This window comes from Poecilia reticulata, linkage group LG13 (assembly GCF_000633615.1).
Source record: "Poecilia reticulata strain Guanapo linkage group LG13, Guppy_female_1.0+MT, whole genome shotgun sequence".
Taxonomy (NCBI): Eukaryota; Metazoa; Chordata; class Actinopteri; order Cyprinodontiformes; family Poeciliidae; genus Poecilia; species Poecilia reticulata.
Genome location: NC_024343.1, coordinates 26,581,146 through 26,596,446, shown reverse-complemented (window position 1 = coordinate 26,596,446; position 15,301 = coordinate 26,581,146). Strand labels below are relative to the sequence as shown.

The window sequence follows — 15,301 nt, the reverse complement described above, 5'->3', positions numbered from 1 at the left end:
CTGGTATCTACAAATGAAAGACAACTGAGCTTCAATACTCTCTTAATTAAATCTGTCATTTAAAAGTTTCAAATTGGTTTGATAGAAAACTTTTTTTTTTTTAAAGTTTGAATAGATAGCTCCAGTGCTAAAATCTAGTGTTGTATTGAAGAGTGAGCACAAAGGACTTTTAAAAAAAAGCATGAACACAAAGTCAATCACAGAGTAAATTCATCAAGCAGAAAATTAAGAAAAATGAATGTGCAATCATGTCACGGCCATCAGGTTGGTGTAAAAAGAAAATCAGAATTATCATACAACAGAGTGTGATTGTCTTTGAAAACAGCAAAGTGAGAAGGGGCAAGGTGTCAGTGACTCCAGCTCCTGCAGTACAGCTCTCATGTCTGAACATGCCAAGGGCTACAATTTGTTCTGCTCCACAAAGTGGGTCTCTGTTGAGCTAGAACAGGTTGTAATTAATCTCTAGTGTGCTAACAAGGAGAGGCCAACTATTGCAAACAGACTGTGGAGCTGCTGCAGATGGTCAAAGCACGAGCTGGAAGCTGGTTTTATTTAATTTTAAATAAAGAATAAAATGACTTCAGTATAAAAGTTTCAGATTTTAATCCATCATAATCCAATTTGGTGTCAAAAAGCTGTATTATGAGAAATTGTATTAATAATTGTACTCTGAGAAGACTGGCTTGAGTTACAGGTGACAAAATCGATGATTTAAAAAGTGACAGTTCCAAAACCGCTCAAATTTTCCAGCACACTCTTCTTCCAGTTTTAAGTAATTATAATACAATTCCAGAGAAATTCCCAGACTGATTGGGGGTTTTTCTATGTGCTCCACAGAGTAAAACTGTTTGCTTTCCACTGCCAGTCAGCTGGCTGAAAGAAGACGTCCGGCTGATCATTTCCATGCTACGCCACATATAGCTCGAATTATGTCCAAGTAGAAGAAGCCCCACCCAAGTACTGTACACACTGTACTGCACATGGACAAACTATCCAGCAGGCTGATATTAGCCAGTTAAAAATCCCAAATCCATGTAATATGAACCTTTTCTAAAAAACTGAGTTTTGGGGTTTGCATTAGCTGTAAGTAACAAGAATCAGTTTTAACATAAATAAATGCTGGAAATACCTTACTTTGGTTGTCTATGAGTTTCACTTTTTAAATTGAATTACTAAGATAAATTACCTTTTCAACAATAGGCAAATTTACTGAGACGCACATCTATGATTACCTGGCTTTATAAACTTTGCTTGCTCCCAAGAATATCAGAATTTGGCTTCTTCTTCTTCTTTTTTAGATTTTTAGTTTTTAGATCTTAAAACAAAAACAGATATTGTAGTGTAGAAACGAAGGGAGAAAGGAAGCCGTCAATCTTGAGTTAACAGTATCTGGAGCAGATAGCCTGACTAACCAGTCAATATGAGCTTGTTAGATTTATGCTTAGCTGAAAAGGAAACAAAAAAAAAAGATTTCTTGTAATTATTGCACAAGATTCTGTGCAATAAGCTACTGGAAACTACAACCATATTTAGCTCTCAAAATAAAATAAAAAAAATGAATAGATGACAGTAGTATAGCTAAATTGATTACAATGTTGTAATATTAAGGTGGAGTTGCTTGCATTTTACATTTTTACCTTAGGTTATTGTACCCCAAGAATTTCATACCAGCCTCTGCTTATCACAAGTGTTACAGCGGTTATGGACTTGCCTGCCCAATACTATGACAATCATATCTTGATCCCTCAATATGCTTTTGTCACAACCAGAAGCAGCAGATGCATGTCCTTATTATAACCACAACATTGACATCTTAAGTGACCACTGGATTTAAACTCCTCACTGAAACAAGTGCACGTAAATTCCTGGACTTTTCTAAAGTTAAAAACTTCATTAATTACTTTGCTATATTCAGTTTTCCTCCAACAGGCTACCGTTTAAATGAGTGGCTGTAATATTCACGTTGAAGATTCTCTCGCAAATGTCAAGCCATTTGTACGGCAAACAAGTCCTTATTTTCACAGGCCATGTGTCAAAATGATATGCAATAATATGTGAACGCTGCTTTCAGAAATAATTCCAGGTGTGGATTTGAGCGATAATGTCCAGTCATACAGCAGATAATGTGCAGGGCACTTACCAGATTGAGCACCGTCTCCACAATATCCCGGTTGGAAACCTCGCCGACCTGGATGAGTCCAATAAGAACACCAAATTTCATCTTGATATTCCGGATAGGAACCGCAGGGTTGACCATGCCTGCCGGGAGGACCACTGAACCTGAGCCGGACATCATCATTGGCTTCCCGGTGGCAGCAGCGGGGACCGCAGCTCCGCGATGCCCGTGACCTGGAGCGGGCTGACGGTCCGAGAGCGACAGCGAGCCCGGCATTGCCACCGGCTTCTCGCTTGTCATTTCCACGCCAACCCTGAGGTTTTAATGAAACACTGATAAAGGTTCTCCCTCGTCTTCTTCGTGTTGTGTTTAATTACTGGTTAAGAGCGTTAAGAAGAAGAAGAAGAAGAAAAAAAAAAAGAAAGACACTTGAGAAGCAAGGAGAAAACAGAGGCAAAACCGCAAAAGAAGCCTCTTCCTGTTAGGAGAAATCCACTCTGGAGAGTTCGGCTGAAGGAGTGTGTTGTTGGTACCAGCAGGTTAAGCAAGCTGACTGACCTGCGCTGTGAACACAAAGCTGAGTGCGTGTGTGTGTGTGTGTGTGTGTGTGTGTGTGTGTGTGTGTGTGTGTGCGCGCGCGCGGATCTTTTGGATGCGCTTCTCCTCTCTGCAGCGCTGTCACCGCCATGTTGTCGCCCCCTGGCTGCGGTTCCTCTTTTGGTTGCTACATGGATCACGTCCTGGTGGCTTCAAGCTTATTGACGTTTCTAGTAATAGACCGAAGGGGGAAAAAAAAAAGATTATATTACTATAAATGTAATTTTCTAAATATTTAGACTTTTTTCTTGGGAATTTAAATCAGACAGTTCAAGTTTTATCTTGAACTGCCTAATGGGAAAACAAAATAGCCAAAGCATACCTGACGCAGGTGCACACAATGACACCACTTTCATTCCACATTTTCCACATCTACCTAATGAAGTTAATTGTAAATGGCATTGGATGCTGTGGATGGATGCTGTGGGTGTTTTTAATGGTTACTTTAAAAAAATCAAAGCTAGGCAATATAGTTGTAAAGGTTTATAAAATTATGACTTAAATTTTTTGAACTGCAAGCCAGTTAAGCCATATTTGAGGAAAATTAGAATAAAGAAAGAAATCTTGTTGGTTGTAAAAACAAAGGTTGTTTTTGCAATAAATAGTGACTTTCAAATATATTCGTACCCAATAAGCTTTTTCATATTTTGTCAACCAACTCTGATTTTTCCACCATGACTGTAGATCTGCAGTTGTGCCATACTTTTCATATTTTAGGTTGATGGATTGAAAAGTGCTTGAACAGATTGTCAAAGTTTGGGATGCTATTTTGTAATAAAACCCTATTTAGCTTCTTCTCTTTATTCTTGAGAATAAAGAGAAGACAAAGTTCACCAATAAACTTCATTAAATTTCCTAACGGGCTTATAAGAACAGTTGGGTGTATACTCAGAATAAACTACATACAGGTGGACTCTGTTTACAATGGAGGTGATTTTTAGCAGTTTGAGGTAAAGCAGTTTGTCTTTTTGATCAGACCGCAGAGGGCAGCCTTCACTTTCCTCATGCATCATCTTGGGCAGTTCACTTCTGTTCCTTCCTTCGACCTTTTTTGATGCATATGACAACTGCACATCTGGAATACCCCTCTAGAGTTGCAGTACTGGACATGACCCAGTTGTCTAGCCATTTGGTCCTTATCAAATTGTTATTGTTGCTTTTCTTACTGAAACCCAATCATTGAGAAAAAAAAAGTCAGCTTGCTGCCTAATATATTCTGCCCACACATAGTCATACATAGGAGATACATTCTCCATCTCTTGGTCTTTTTCTTTCAATTTCAGGTTTTTGTTAAACTGATTTTTGATTTTAAGTTTAGCTTCAAACAATGATGTCAATGTTTGAAGCTAGACTTAACTTTCTATTAAAGTAATTCAGTGCATCAAGTCCTGATTGACAAACTCAGTAAGTGTCACTTTGTCTTTATTCTATCAGTAGCTCATTCAACCCACCTGCTAAGTTGTGGATTGCAAATATTTAGAATAGGGGACAGAAAAATAAAGGTTTGTTACATGTAATCTGTTTTTATTATTTTAAAAAATCTGCTAAAGCTGAAAGTCATGTTTACTTCTCTGTTGAATATTGAGGGTTTTTCCCCCCTCACTAGTTTTACTTCAACACTGTAAGAAATAAAAAAGTATAAGTCACAACAGCTAAATTATTCAGTAAATTTTGGATCACTTTAAAACTTTAACGTCAAACTAAATGTCTCTGATGCCTCCAGGTGGATGTGTTCCCCTCAAATGTCCAGTAGAGGTCCCTCTAACTCCAGAGCTGAGATCATTTCTGCAGTTTTACAAAAATTATTGTGCTTGTATTTGTTTTTTTGTTTTTTTAATCTCTCATAATATATAGTTATCTTACTGATTGTAGAGATGCTGTCAGTAGAATTTCTATTGTCTTCAACATGCCATTAAATGCATTCACAGGTCTACAGAATGAACAAACCTCACCTTTGATTCTCTGATCAAGTGTTGGGAATCAAAGGTGAGGACTGAACACCACCAGCACAGTTTGGTGTCAACATATTTTTGGAGAATTTCTACTTTTCCCTTCAGGGTGAGCTGCTGTCAAGTACCAACTATGATTTATGTCTTGATACAATGGTAAGATTCAGAATCAATCTGCACAAAAATCTTATAATAAAGATAGTTTTATTAAAAAACAAACAAACAAATAAACAAACAAAAAAACAACAAAGCACAAGACTGTGTCTTGTACCTGACTGTATGAGCCAGTACCATAAAGCAGGTATGATCAAGTCAAACCTTCAGTCATTATTTTCCACAACTATTGGAGGTCAAAGTTACATAAAATTACACATATTTAAAAATGTCATTACATGACCAAAGTAAAACCAGCTTACAATCCTGTACCGTGTATATTAAAAGATGTCTGACCATGTAAGAATCAATATACGAAATTAACATATGTACTATTTACCTGTTCTCATATGTACAGAATGTACAATTTGTTCTTAATTACAAAATATTCACTCACAAATATACAAACACTTGGGTTTACATAATTATATTACTTAAATCTGTACTGATTAACTAATGCTTCTCAGAAGCATTTAAGAGCTTGAATGTCCTGGACATTGTAAATAATACCAATACATATTTATATTTAAAAATAATAATAATTCACAACAGTAGCTAAATAAAATTATAAAGTGAAGGACATTGGCAATTTAATTAATTTCCCAAATGAATTATGCTCAGCACCTAAAAATATCCTCCTTTGCACATGTGCAAGTTGAAAGGCTTGAAACTGTTTTCAGAGCTCTTTCACGAAAACAAACTGTGTTTTTGTTCAGGGGCACTGTCTGTGCAATTCATGTGAGCCGTTTAGCAACGACTCAACAGCGCAGTCCCGATCTCAAAGCTTAACAGACAGAACAGTTTCATATTTTGGTTTCTGGTCCATCTGCGATCAGCGGCTGAAAGGAGTTGCGGATCCGGGCAGCTTCTGCAGCGCAAAGATGACCAAATGCTTTGTTGTACCAATCTGGAGTCCTTCCCCTGAAATCAAAACCATACTCTTAATACTGCACGCTATATAACAACACACAGCAAATGCATTCATTTTGTGATTTAGATTTAGATGTATAAGTCTGAAAATTCTAGAACAAATAATTTTTAGATTTACTTTAAGTCAACTCTGCAGATGTGAGTTAGTCTTGACTTTCCGGAGCCACACGGTTCCAGTAGGTAGTTTGACTCCAGGATCATAGCTCGAACTCCTTCTGTAGCAGAGGAGTCCTCATGCTCTATGGATATAGAAACCAATGAGCAAGCACCCTTGGGCAAGTCTGTCCTCCAAGACCTTTGCAAAAAAAAAAAAAAAAAAACAGAAGAAAAAACAGAGAAGAAAACACAAAATCAAATTTTATAACTTCTCAGAATTAAAAGATGACATGTCGTTTATTTATTTTTAGCTGTTACTCACCTGAGAGCTACAAAGTCCCTACTGGGATGAGGAGGCATGCGGCTGAGGACGTACTGAAACACCTCTGTTTGTTTATCCAGCGTCTCACACACTTTCCACTGGAGCAGGTCCATGTCCCACAGGTGGCGCTCCCGCAGTACGCGGTTTAACACAACGGACGGCGGCGCTTCCACTTCTACAGACACTCGCCAGCGTCTTAGAGGATTTCCATCCCCCACCTGCCAACAAAGCACAAACATGTTAAATTTAATTCATTTTAAATATTTTGTTAAGGCAATCATTAATTTTTGGTTTGCTGATATATAACTGAGTACAAACAAATGTTGGGTGCCAGATGAATTTGCCCTTTGACGATTCAAACTCCCATTTTGTTGTCAAATTTTGCCCTTTCATCCCTCCCAACTTCCATTTGGTACCCATAAATAAAGTTATTTTCTAAAATCAGTACATTACACCAGTTTGTGACACAAATGTACATAGAAATAACTCTAAGCAACATCTAGCTGCAAATATTCAACAGAGAACTAAAATCATTTCATTTAAAAATGTTTTATGCCGTAGACTACAGAAAGTTACTTTAAATCACTAATTGCCAAATTGGGCTTGAAATGCTCCCCTGTGGCAGACGACTTTGTTTTATGACCAAAAATGTGGAATGTGAAAACCTACAAAAGCAGTAAATGCAGAAGGGGCAAAATGACCAGCAAATTAAGATCAAAAACAGAAAAAAGACCACCAACCTTTTTGTAGTACAGCTCTGTGTTATCTGAACTGTTGCATGACACCCAATATTTGGACTTCTCTCTGGCCTCTTTAAGGAACGTTTGTAGTCTCCCTTCCAAATGTGTTTGATATGTTCCATCATCCTCTTCCAGTTGTCTGCACAGCTCATCGATTGTCGGTGCATGCAAGTCGGCCTCCACGTAAGAATTGCGCGACTGAGTAACCATCTCATGAGGGATCTAATGGGTAAACCAAATTACAGGTCAGACTAGATCCAAATGAATTCAGGAGAGGGTGTTGCATCCAGGCATGACATTTTTTTTGCAATTTTCAATTACTGCCTCTACCTCAAAGAGACGATTGCACTCCATGATCATATGAGCAAGGCCCTGTGTTGCAGCTAAGTTTTCATTCAGGTCCTTCTGGTCCGGCCTGCCTGTGGCATACTTTTTCTGCATGGCCCTAGAGAGAATGGGGAAAAAATGTTCAAGTCTAACAGAGTTCAGTACAACATCCTAAATAAATGAAGAATAAGCCCCTTATTCCCCCTGTGGGAAACCCCTTTGGTCTTTTTAAAGAAATTTTAACGAGATAGATTTACTTTGTTTGTACACAGCTTGAGCTTCTAAAACAGCAAGCATAAAAAAGGGTCATAACCTTAGTAAACTGGCACCGAGAGAGTAATCTAATGTACCCCTAAGGGCTGAGTAAGCTCCGTAGCACACTTCAAGCCATGCTTTATGGAGTCATAGTGAAGATAATTACACAGAAGTTAATGAAACGTGGGCAAACTATGCTCATTACACTTTTTTTTTTTTGCAGAGGAGCTGAAAGGACAGACATTAAATTAGATGCAATGCAATAATCCAAGAGAAATTACTTTGGTGATAGATTGTCCTTCCTCATTATATTGAGGTGAAACAGAGAAGGGGCCAGGCACACTGCAATGTTCATGGGTGTCATCTGATTTTCCTCCACGGAAGAAGTGACATCGCTCAGAAAACAGAGGAGCGTCTGCAGCACCTCTCGGTTTTCATCCGGCATCAACATTATGGCTGCTTGGACAGCTTGTAACCTTTGGTCCTTTGGCACATCTGCACACATAAAATATTTTACATTTCTTGTTGGAAAGCAAAGAAGGAGATAAAACATATCACCACCAAGAGAGAATGTCATGCTTACACTGGTAAATATGGAGGAATGTCTCCCCTAGCTTGCTGGTGAGCAGAGGTTCAGGTAGATCCCTGAAAAACTGCTTCACCATGTCAGCCACATCATAGGCGGACTGATCTTCATAGTTCACATTATCTGGAGAGCTTTCATTCATCTGCCTTAGGGCATGAATTCGGGACTTCACCCCAGACTTTCGAAACAGACCCACCTGGAAGACAAAAAGAAATCTTTTAGCACAGAGGCACTTTCAGAGCATGGAATTCATTTGCAGCATTGTATCAAATTACATCTCAATACATTAGAATATTGTAAAAGTGTTTACTAATTTAGTAATTCAACTCAAAAATCAAAACTGTCTACTAAGATTTGAAAACAAACAAAAAAAAAATACATGAAACAAAATTATCCCCACAGAGACATTATGTGGTGGCTGTGTTATGGTTACGCAATCACATAAGCCAGAAAAAGCAACAGAAAAGTTCACAGAGTGCTGTACTCAGGAATACCAATGGAAATCTGAATTAAGGAACAAACGGTGGAAGAAAAGCGCTCATGCATAACATAGACAACTGCAACCAGGAGTGGATTGTGAAGTAAAACCCCTTCATGGGTTTTAGGGATTTTGCAGTTGGAGCGTTTCAAAAGCCACAACAAACGACAGTTACAGCTGTTGCATTCCTTGTAATAAGCCATTCCTGTAGTAGGAACGTCAGAAGCATCCCACCTGAGTCAAAAAGAAAAAAAAGGTCTGGACTTTTTAAAGTGCTCCATTGTGCATAAAGGAAATTTTGTATTTGAATCTTAGTTAAAGTCCAGTGTGAAGTTTTTACACTCAATGATGGTTTGAGGAGACATGTCCTCTCATGCTCTCAGCAGAGTGTGACCTCTCAAGTTCTAAGTTATTGCCGTCATCTATCAGAAACTTACTCACTGTAGTAGTACTATGATTGTTTGGCTAGCAAACCTTCCTAAACCTCATAGAGAATTCATGCAGTACAGTCATGAAGATAATAAGGGACCAAAATACTAACAATAGAGACAAGTTGGACGCTGCTATAAAGGCAACCTTGACTTCTTTATCACCGCAGCAAAGCCGCAGGCTGATTGGAAGCATGTGAAACGGCACTGATGCCGAAGTTCATCCAAAATGACCCCCAATCAAGCTTTGAGTCCATTTTCTGTACAGTACATGAACTTGCTTTTCAGCTTTTGCTATAGATTAAGAACATACATCTTAACGTTGGGAGGTTACTGACCTGGTCAAGACACTGACTTCTCAGGTATCTCAAAGCCTGCTGGAGGCCAAGCGGCAGGGGCTGACCGGAACGCTGCACATTCACTATGAGTGGCACTCCAAACACATTCTTGTCCTTATAGTCTGGTACTTTCATTCTCTTCATAAATTTTGGTACAGACCTACAAACATTAATGATTGTTATTAAAGAATGGTCTTTAAAAACATGCATAAAAAAAGAAAATATAAAGTTACTCAGCAATAGCCAGTAATAAAGGAAGGCAATTTCAAGGATTTTTTTTTCTAGGCCAACCAAACTTCTTTACATGACAAAACACAACACATTTAAAAAGATTTGATAAAATACAGGTTAATTAATAAAAAAAAAGGGTTTTCTGACTGATAAGACATACAGCGTTATTGTTGCCTGTGTGTTGTTTTAATAACACTTACCAAGTCCACCCGTGCTTGTTAGACATGGAATATTTTTCCATTATTGCTGTAAGACGCAAGAGAGAAAACTTCTGTAACAAACTCAGCTGGCCTGCTGACTGGTTTGTAATTTGCAGGGATGTCATTGAGTGACTGAGACGATTGGATATCTGGAAGCTGGGCCATCGTAACCTAATTCCAAAGCAGAAAAAAAAGTTTGTTTTTATTCATAACATTTCATTATACATTGGTACAGCCTTGTTAAGCACACTGTCATGAATCCTACCTGTTAGGTCTGGTGAGTGAAGCACCAACTCCAGAGTCTCTCCTTTCCCTGAATCTGGTAGATTCAGTCTCTGCTAAGGATACTTTGTCTCTGTCTCCATCACCAGGAGTAGTCTGGCTTTCAGTGACAGAGTTTTCCTCAAAATCTAAAGTGATCTGACTAGAGGACTGCAGCCGTACCGTATCTTCTTTTTCACTATCCACCTGCATCACCCCCTCTCCCCCAGGCAGGACATTTTTTGACCAGTGGTCCACTATCTGCTGCAGACCATTTACATGTAGCAGTATGTCATCCAGGTGAGGGAAAAGGTCTTCTTTCTCCAAGTCTATTAAGTCTCCAGTACTGGCGTACAAGTGTGACCCGGGAACATTATCATAGACACTGATTCGGCTTCCTCTGGAGCAGCATTGTGTAACAGGTCTGGATTCCTTTCTGCATGAAATTAGTGTGGAGTCCAGGTGCATGCTTCCTGTATGCCAGTTGATGGCTCCATTGGTTGGGGACAGGCTTTCTATAGATAGCGCTTTGGGAAAAGTTCCTGGCTTATGGTCTTTGGGAATGTGGACCACTAGATCTTCATAGGAGCAGAATTCATTTCTGCGGTTGTGTTCTGCGACTTTGTTCATTTGGTTGCCTGAGAAAATATCTAAGTCCTCCAGATACATCCCACTGCGCTTGTGGTCAGCACGGTGAGGCTTTCGTTCTTTCAGACTTGGTGTGCTGACAGTGCTGCCACTGGAATGACTGCTACCCTCACTGCCAGACTGTGGTGACAGTATTCTGCCTGATGGGAGTTCTGGAGCTCCAGCATCACCATTTACGATCTCGACACAACGCAGCGTCTTCAGTGCCTGAGCCTCCTGCTGCATGACAGGAGAGCTAATGACCAAAGTTTTCCGATCCCTCACTGATGTTCCTTTAGATCTCAGAGTTTCCATGCGCTTCAGGAAGTCTTTGGCACGGGTGCAGCTAAACTTGCCTTGCTTGTCAGGCACATAGTGGGAAAATTCTTTGGGGATGTGAGGCATTGTGAGAGATGTCGAGTCTGGCATCGCTGCAGAATCTGAGCAGGTGCGATTGGAGCAGTCAGAGTCTTCCGTGCTAAGGCCCCTTCGACCACTGCCCCCGCTGCTTTCACTGTGCAACGATGAGACCTCGGGCTCACTGAGATCCGTCAGAACACTCTCCCTGCTGGTCGTACTGTGGAGAGGCAAGCCGTCTTTAGATGTTTGGCCTTCTCCGTGCGTTCTAAGCAGACAGTCGATGTCCTGTAATCTGGACCAACGTCTGCTGCTCCACTCAAAGGTCCATTTGTCACTGATGGCGAAGAGATCTTCTTCATCTGAGTCTTCACTCTAGAGTTATAAAGAAAATATTCAATTATATATTTAATGAGAGATGTAGCAGGAAACGGTCTGGTAATTTTTCAGTGCAATTTTCCAACGATATTTAGGCTAGACCAGTGGTTTTCAAACCTGGTCCTCATTACCCCTTCCCTGCATATTTTAGGTGCTTCCTTGCTTCCAAACAGCTTAATTAAATTAGTATGTGATTAACAGGCAGGGTACTTAATGACCAAGTCTGAGAACCAATAGTTTAAGAAACCCTGACTGGTGAATCACAATTTAATGGCTTTGTAAATGTCCAAATGGCTTCCAACATTTTAACTAAACGTCAAGAGCTCGAAAGGATCCAGATGAAAGTCTTGCTCTTTCACAGCCTGAGCAAACCGCAGCCATGTCTCAGCATATTTCGTGAAAAAAAAAAGAGTAGAGCAAAGTTGTTCTCTTGGGTTCTTCTGAGCTTTTGATGTCTAACTAAAATGTTGGAAGCCATTTGGAAATGTTCAAAGTCATTAAGCATCTACATTCACTCACTCACACACACACACGCACGCACGCACACACGCACACGCACACACACACGCGCACACACACACACACGCCCACACACACACACATAGACTACTTTGCTAATTGAACTAATGCTTTATCTATGATGGGAGAAACTGTTGACTTCATAATAATTTAGTCTGCTTTGAAACTTGAAACCAACAGAAACTGCTCTCTCTCTCACACACCTGCTGTGAAACTTCCTCTGCTCCTAATATAAACAATTATTGATTGCTTATGGCAGGAAGGATGGGGAAAAATGTTTGCAATACAGTTCTTAAATTTTTTATATCACAGTGCTTAAAGATCAATCGCAATTACCTAAAAATCTGTGTTGGCAAATCAAAATTTTATGATGTTATTAATACATTTTCAGTTTTTCACAAAGTCAAATAAAACCACTGGTTGTATGGCATTTTTCAAATGGTAGCTGTTATCATACCAAGAAACTCTTTGCGGTTAACTAAACAACATGGTGATAAACAGTCAGGAGTTACACTCACCTTCTTCTTTGGAAGATTCACATCAAGCTTCATAGAGGCACACTTGTTGAGCGTGTTAAGCCGCCTGAAAGAAAAGATGGAAACTGAATTGAACAAGCAGCCAAAGCATGACATTAACTCTCGAATGAAAGTACCAAAAATAGATTTCCATTCAAGTTCTGAGAAACGTTTAAATGTTAATCTGATCAGGCCCCGCTCTGGATGCACCACCAGATCCCTTAGGGAAACGGAGCTGGTCAATATAATAATATCCTTAATCTAATAAGCGTCACTAATTGCCAGCTATTTGGTTCTCTTTCTGTTGAGTCTGGGTCGAGATGTTGGTGGCTTGAAGGGCTGCATGGAGTATTTTGAGATTCAAATTTGGATTAAAAAAAATTTCAAACCCTACTCATTCACTCAAAGATGATGTCACTAAGTGTGGTGTTGAATCATTCTTTGAAACCATCCTGAACATTATATGCATTGTTTTTTTTGTTTTTTTTTGTTTGTTTGTTTAACAGACTTCACACAAAAACTTTGTTCCCTAAAAATATAGCATAGTTAATAATTCATCTTTTACAATGGTCACACAGAGAAAGAAGAAACTGATGTCCACGATATGTGAATTAAATCACAGGTCAGGGCTCTGAGCATGTTTTCTGTGTTCAGCTGAGGAAAGCTTGTTTGTGTTCCAAATACAATATACAGATGCTTTACAAAAGTATCAACAAACACTTGAACAGTAATGTCTTTTTTTGAAAAGATGGATGAAACCAGCGCTCTATGAAATGTTCAAAGATTCTTCTTTTGTGTTATAACCTCACGCCGCCCTGAGCTTCTCCACAACCCTACATGTCTTTGGTTTCTCTTCATGATCCGACCTCACGTCACATTTCCCATAAAATTCTAATAAAACGCATAAAGGTTTGTTGCTCTAATGTGAGAAAAGCTGAAGAGATACTGGAAATCACAGCACAAACACTTTTTATGGATCAACCAAAATAAAACAAAATAAAAATGTGGGAAAATACACAAAACAGCTGAACTGACTTGTCGCAGAAAAAAGTAACAAATTTGTGGAAAGATAATCAGGGGTTGACTGCTCCAGATTCTTTTTCAAGCACGCTGTGATGGAGGCTCTAACTGCACTCCAAAGCTGTAGATGATAGGGGTTATTAAAACAAGACTTTCCCATGATTGTTACTGAAGATAGCAGCATACGGAACTAAAGAGAGGATTTCCAAGCAGGGGGGCCCTTTATTCCACACGCATAAAGAGCTTTAAATGTGGTCGCTAAAATAAGAGGGTACTTAGCCGGAGATCAGAGGCTGCACTAGCACGTATGAAATATCTATCTGTTCAGTCGAAGGAACGCATGGTATGCAGGGTGGCATTTATTTTTGCTCTGGGACTGTGGTGGCATCACTGACTAAAGGCCTATTCTTACGTTACCATAGCAATGGTGGAAAGTCACGGGCAAAATCACACTGGAGGTGGAAGTGTTTCCAATTGTTTCCTATTCATCCCGTGGCTAGTTTGGAATGCAGATGAGTTGCTTTAGGGTTGTTTAGAGTCACAATATGTTGAGCGGTGCGAGGCACCACTAATGTCTCTCCTGGTCCCCTCTTTGGATCGTTTCCATAGTTACTGTAGTTGCTTAAGTGCTGTTTTCATTTTGGCTTGAGGGGAAAAAAATGTACATGGGCTCTAAAAGCAATGTGGAGGCAACAGTCGATGGTACAATTATTTTATTCTTCATGAAAAATCATTAACCAAGAGGGGGGGAAAAACATGAAGTTACTGTCATATATTTGAGAAGTGAAGATAATTTCTTTCTATCCTCTTTTAAAGTAAGAAAATTAGGTAAGTTTAATGTAAACACGCTGAAATAAACTACAAATAAGCAATTTGTAGTTTAAGCAATTTGTATTCAGTCTGCATATTTTTGAACATATCAATTTGTGGGAAACATTTTGTTTTTATGATATTGTTATATTATAGTAAGGGAAAATAGAAATAACATTATGTTGCACAGGTAAGACCATCCAACATAAAATGCCTTTTGTTTTAATGTTATTTTTATATGGAAATGTGACTAATTTTGTTGCAACTCTAGGCAAACATTTGTTAAGAGTGTTTAAATAAATTCTATTTTATTACATTGGCATATTGTCACACAAGAAATATCATAATTTTTAAATTTATAATTTCAGTTTTATTCAGTGGGAAAGAATAAATCTTATATATGGTGGTTTTTTTTTTTTCACTAAACCCAATAGGGCAGAATTACAGGTACCCATAATAATATCCATTAACATTGATGGAACTGAATAACTTTTTTAATTTTTATGAATTTTTTACAAAATGGTAAAGAGTTTAAAGGAACGTTCAGCTTATTAAAGTAGTATTCTCTGTTTCCCAGGGACATCAACGTGACATGATGTAGAGGCCCTCACCTCTTTGTCACCAGTTACTTGGCTAGCCAAATAATTCTTGTCATCATGTACAAAGAGATTAATGGAAATTGAACTAAAATAAATGCCCAGTTAAAGTACTGCACCAAAGAGTGGCATACTGGGATCAATAACTCTACCTACATCCCAACTGGTTGTTTAGGATGCATGCCAGTAAAAGGTCTCTTCTGTCCTGCTATCACAAACAAACATGAAGTATGTTTCATGTCAATCTCCAGACGGGGAAACAATGTATGAATATAAGGGAAAGCATGTACTGCTCACTTTTGGATGCTGTGATCTTGTTGGTAGGAACCTTATTCATGTCTAAGATTTCATGATTTCATGAACCCTCTGAGAAACCAGGACATTTTAAATATGAATATGGTGGACTCCATAACCTGTAAATGATTTTTACTTCCATCTTTGGATAAAAAGGAAAACATCGTCAAATCAACAC

At 38.8% G+C, this 15,301-nt stretch overlaps 2 protein-coding genes across 12 annotated transcripts in view; both read right to left on the bottom strand.

The window, feature by feature from the left end:
• Positions 1-2,708, bottom strand: part of nbeab (neurobeachin b) — a 220,500-nt gene extending 217,792 nt beyond the window's left edge. For 4 of the 7 annotated variants that reach the window (XM_008426292.2, XM_008426294.2, XM_008426301.2 and 1 more), the window contains exon 1: positions 2,141-2,705. In XM_008426292.2, coding sequence (XP_008424514.1) covers positions 2,141-2,416 — 276 coding nt within the window. In that variant the 5' untranslated portion in view covers positions 2,417-2,705. Of the gene's footprint in view, positions 1-2,140 lie in introns of all 7 variants that reach the window. The other 3 variants (XM_017308169.1, XM_008426293.2, XM_008426297.2) reach the window with 2 other exon arrangements.
• A 2,139-nt stretch (positions 2,709-4,847) lies between these two features.
• The window catches only part of stard13b (StAR related lipid transfer domain containing 13b), a 67,052-nt gene continuing 56,598 nt past the window's right edge, over positions 4,848-15,301 (bottom strand). For all 5 annotated transcript variants that reach the window (XM_008426279.2, XM_008426281.1, XM_008426280.2 and 2 more), the window contains 11 exons: positions 12,407-12,470; positions 10,012-11,366; positions 9,747-9,917; positions 9,316-9,475; positions 8,069-8,267; positions 7,767-7,980; positions 7,234-7,348; positions 6,904-7,125; positions 6,164-6,381; positions 5,864-6,040; positions 4,848-5,736 (listed from right to left, as the gene is read on the bottom strand). In XM_008426279.2, coding sequence (XP_008424501.1) covers positions 5,619-5,736; positions 5,864-6,040; positions 6,164-6,381; positions 6,904-7,125; positions 7,234-7,348; positions 7,767-7,980; positions 8,069-8,267; positions 9,316-9,475; positions 9,747-9,917; positions 10,012-11,366; positions 12,407-12,470 — 3,013 coding nt within the window. In that variant the 3' untranslated portion in view covers positions 4,848-5,618. The remainder of the gene's footprint in view (positions 5,737-5,863; positions 6,041-6,163; positions 6,382-6,903; positions 7,126-7,233; positions 7,349-7,766; positions 7,981-8,068; positions 8,268-9,315; positions 9,476-9,746; positions 9,918-10,011; positions 11,367-12,406; positions 12,471-15,301) is intronic.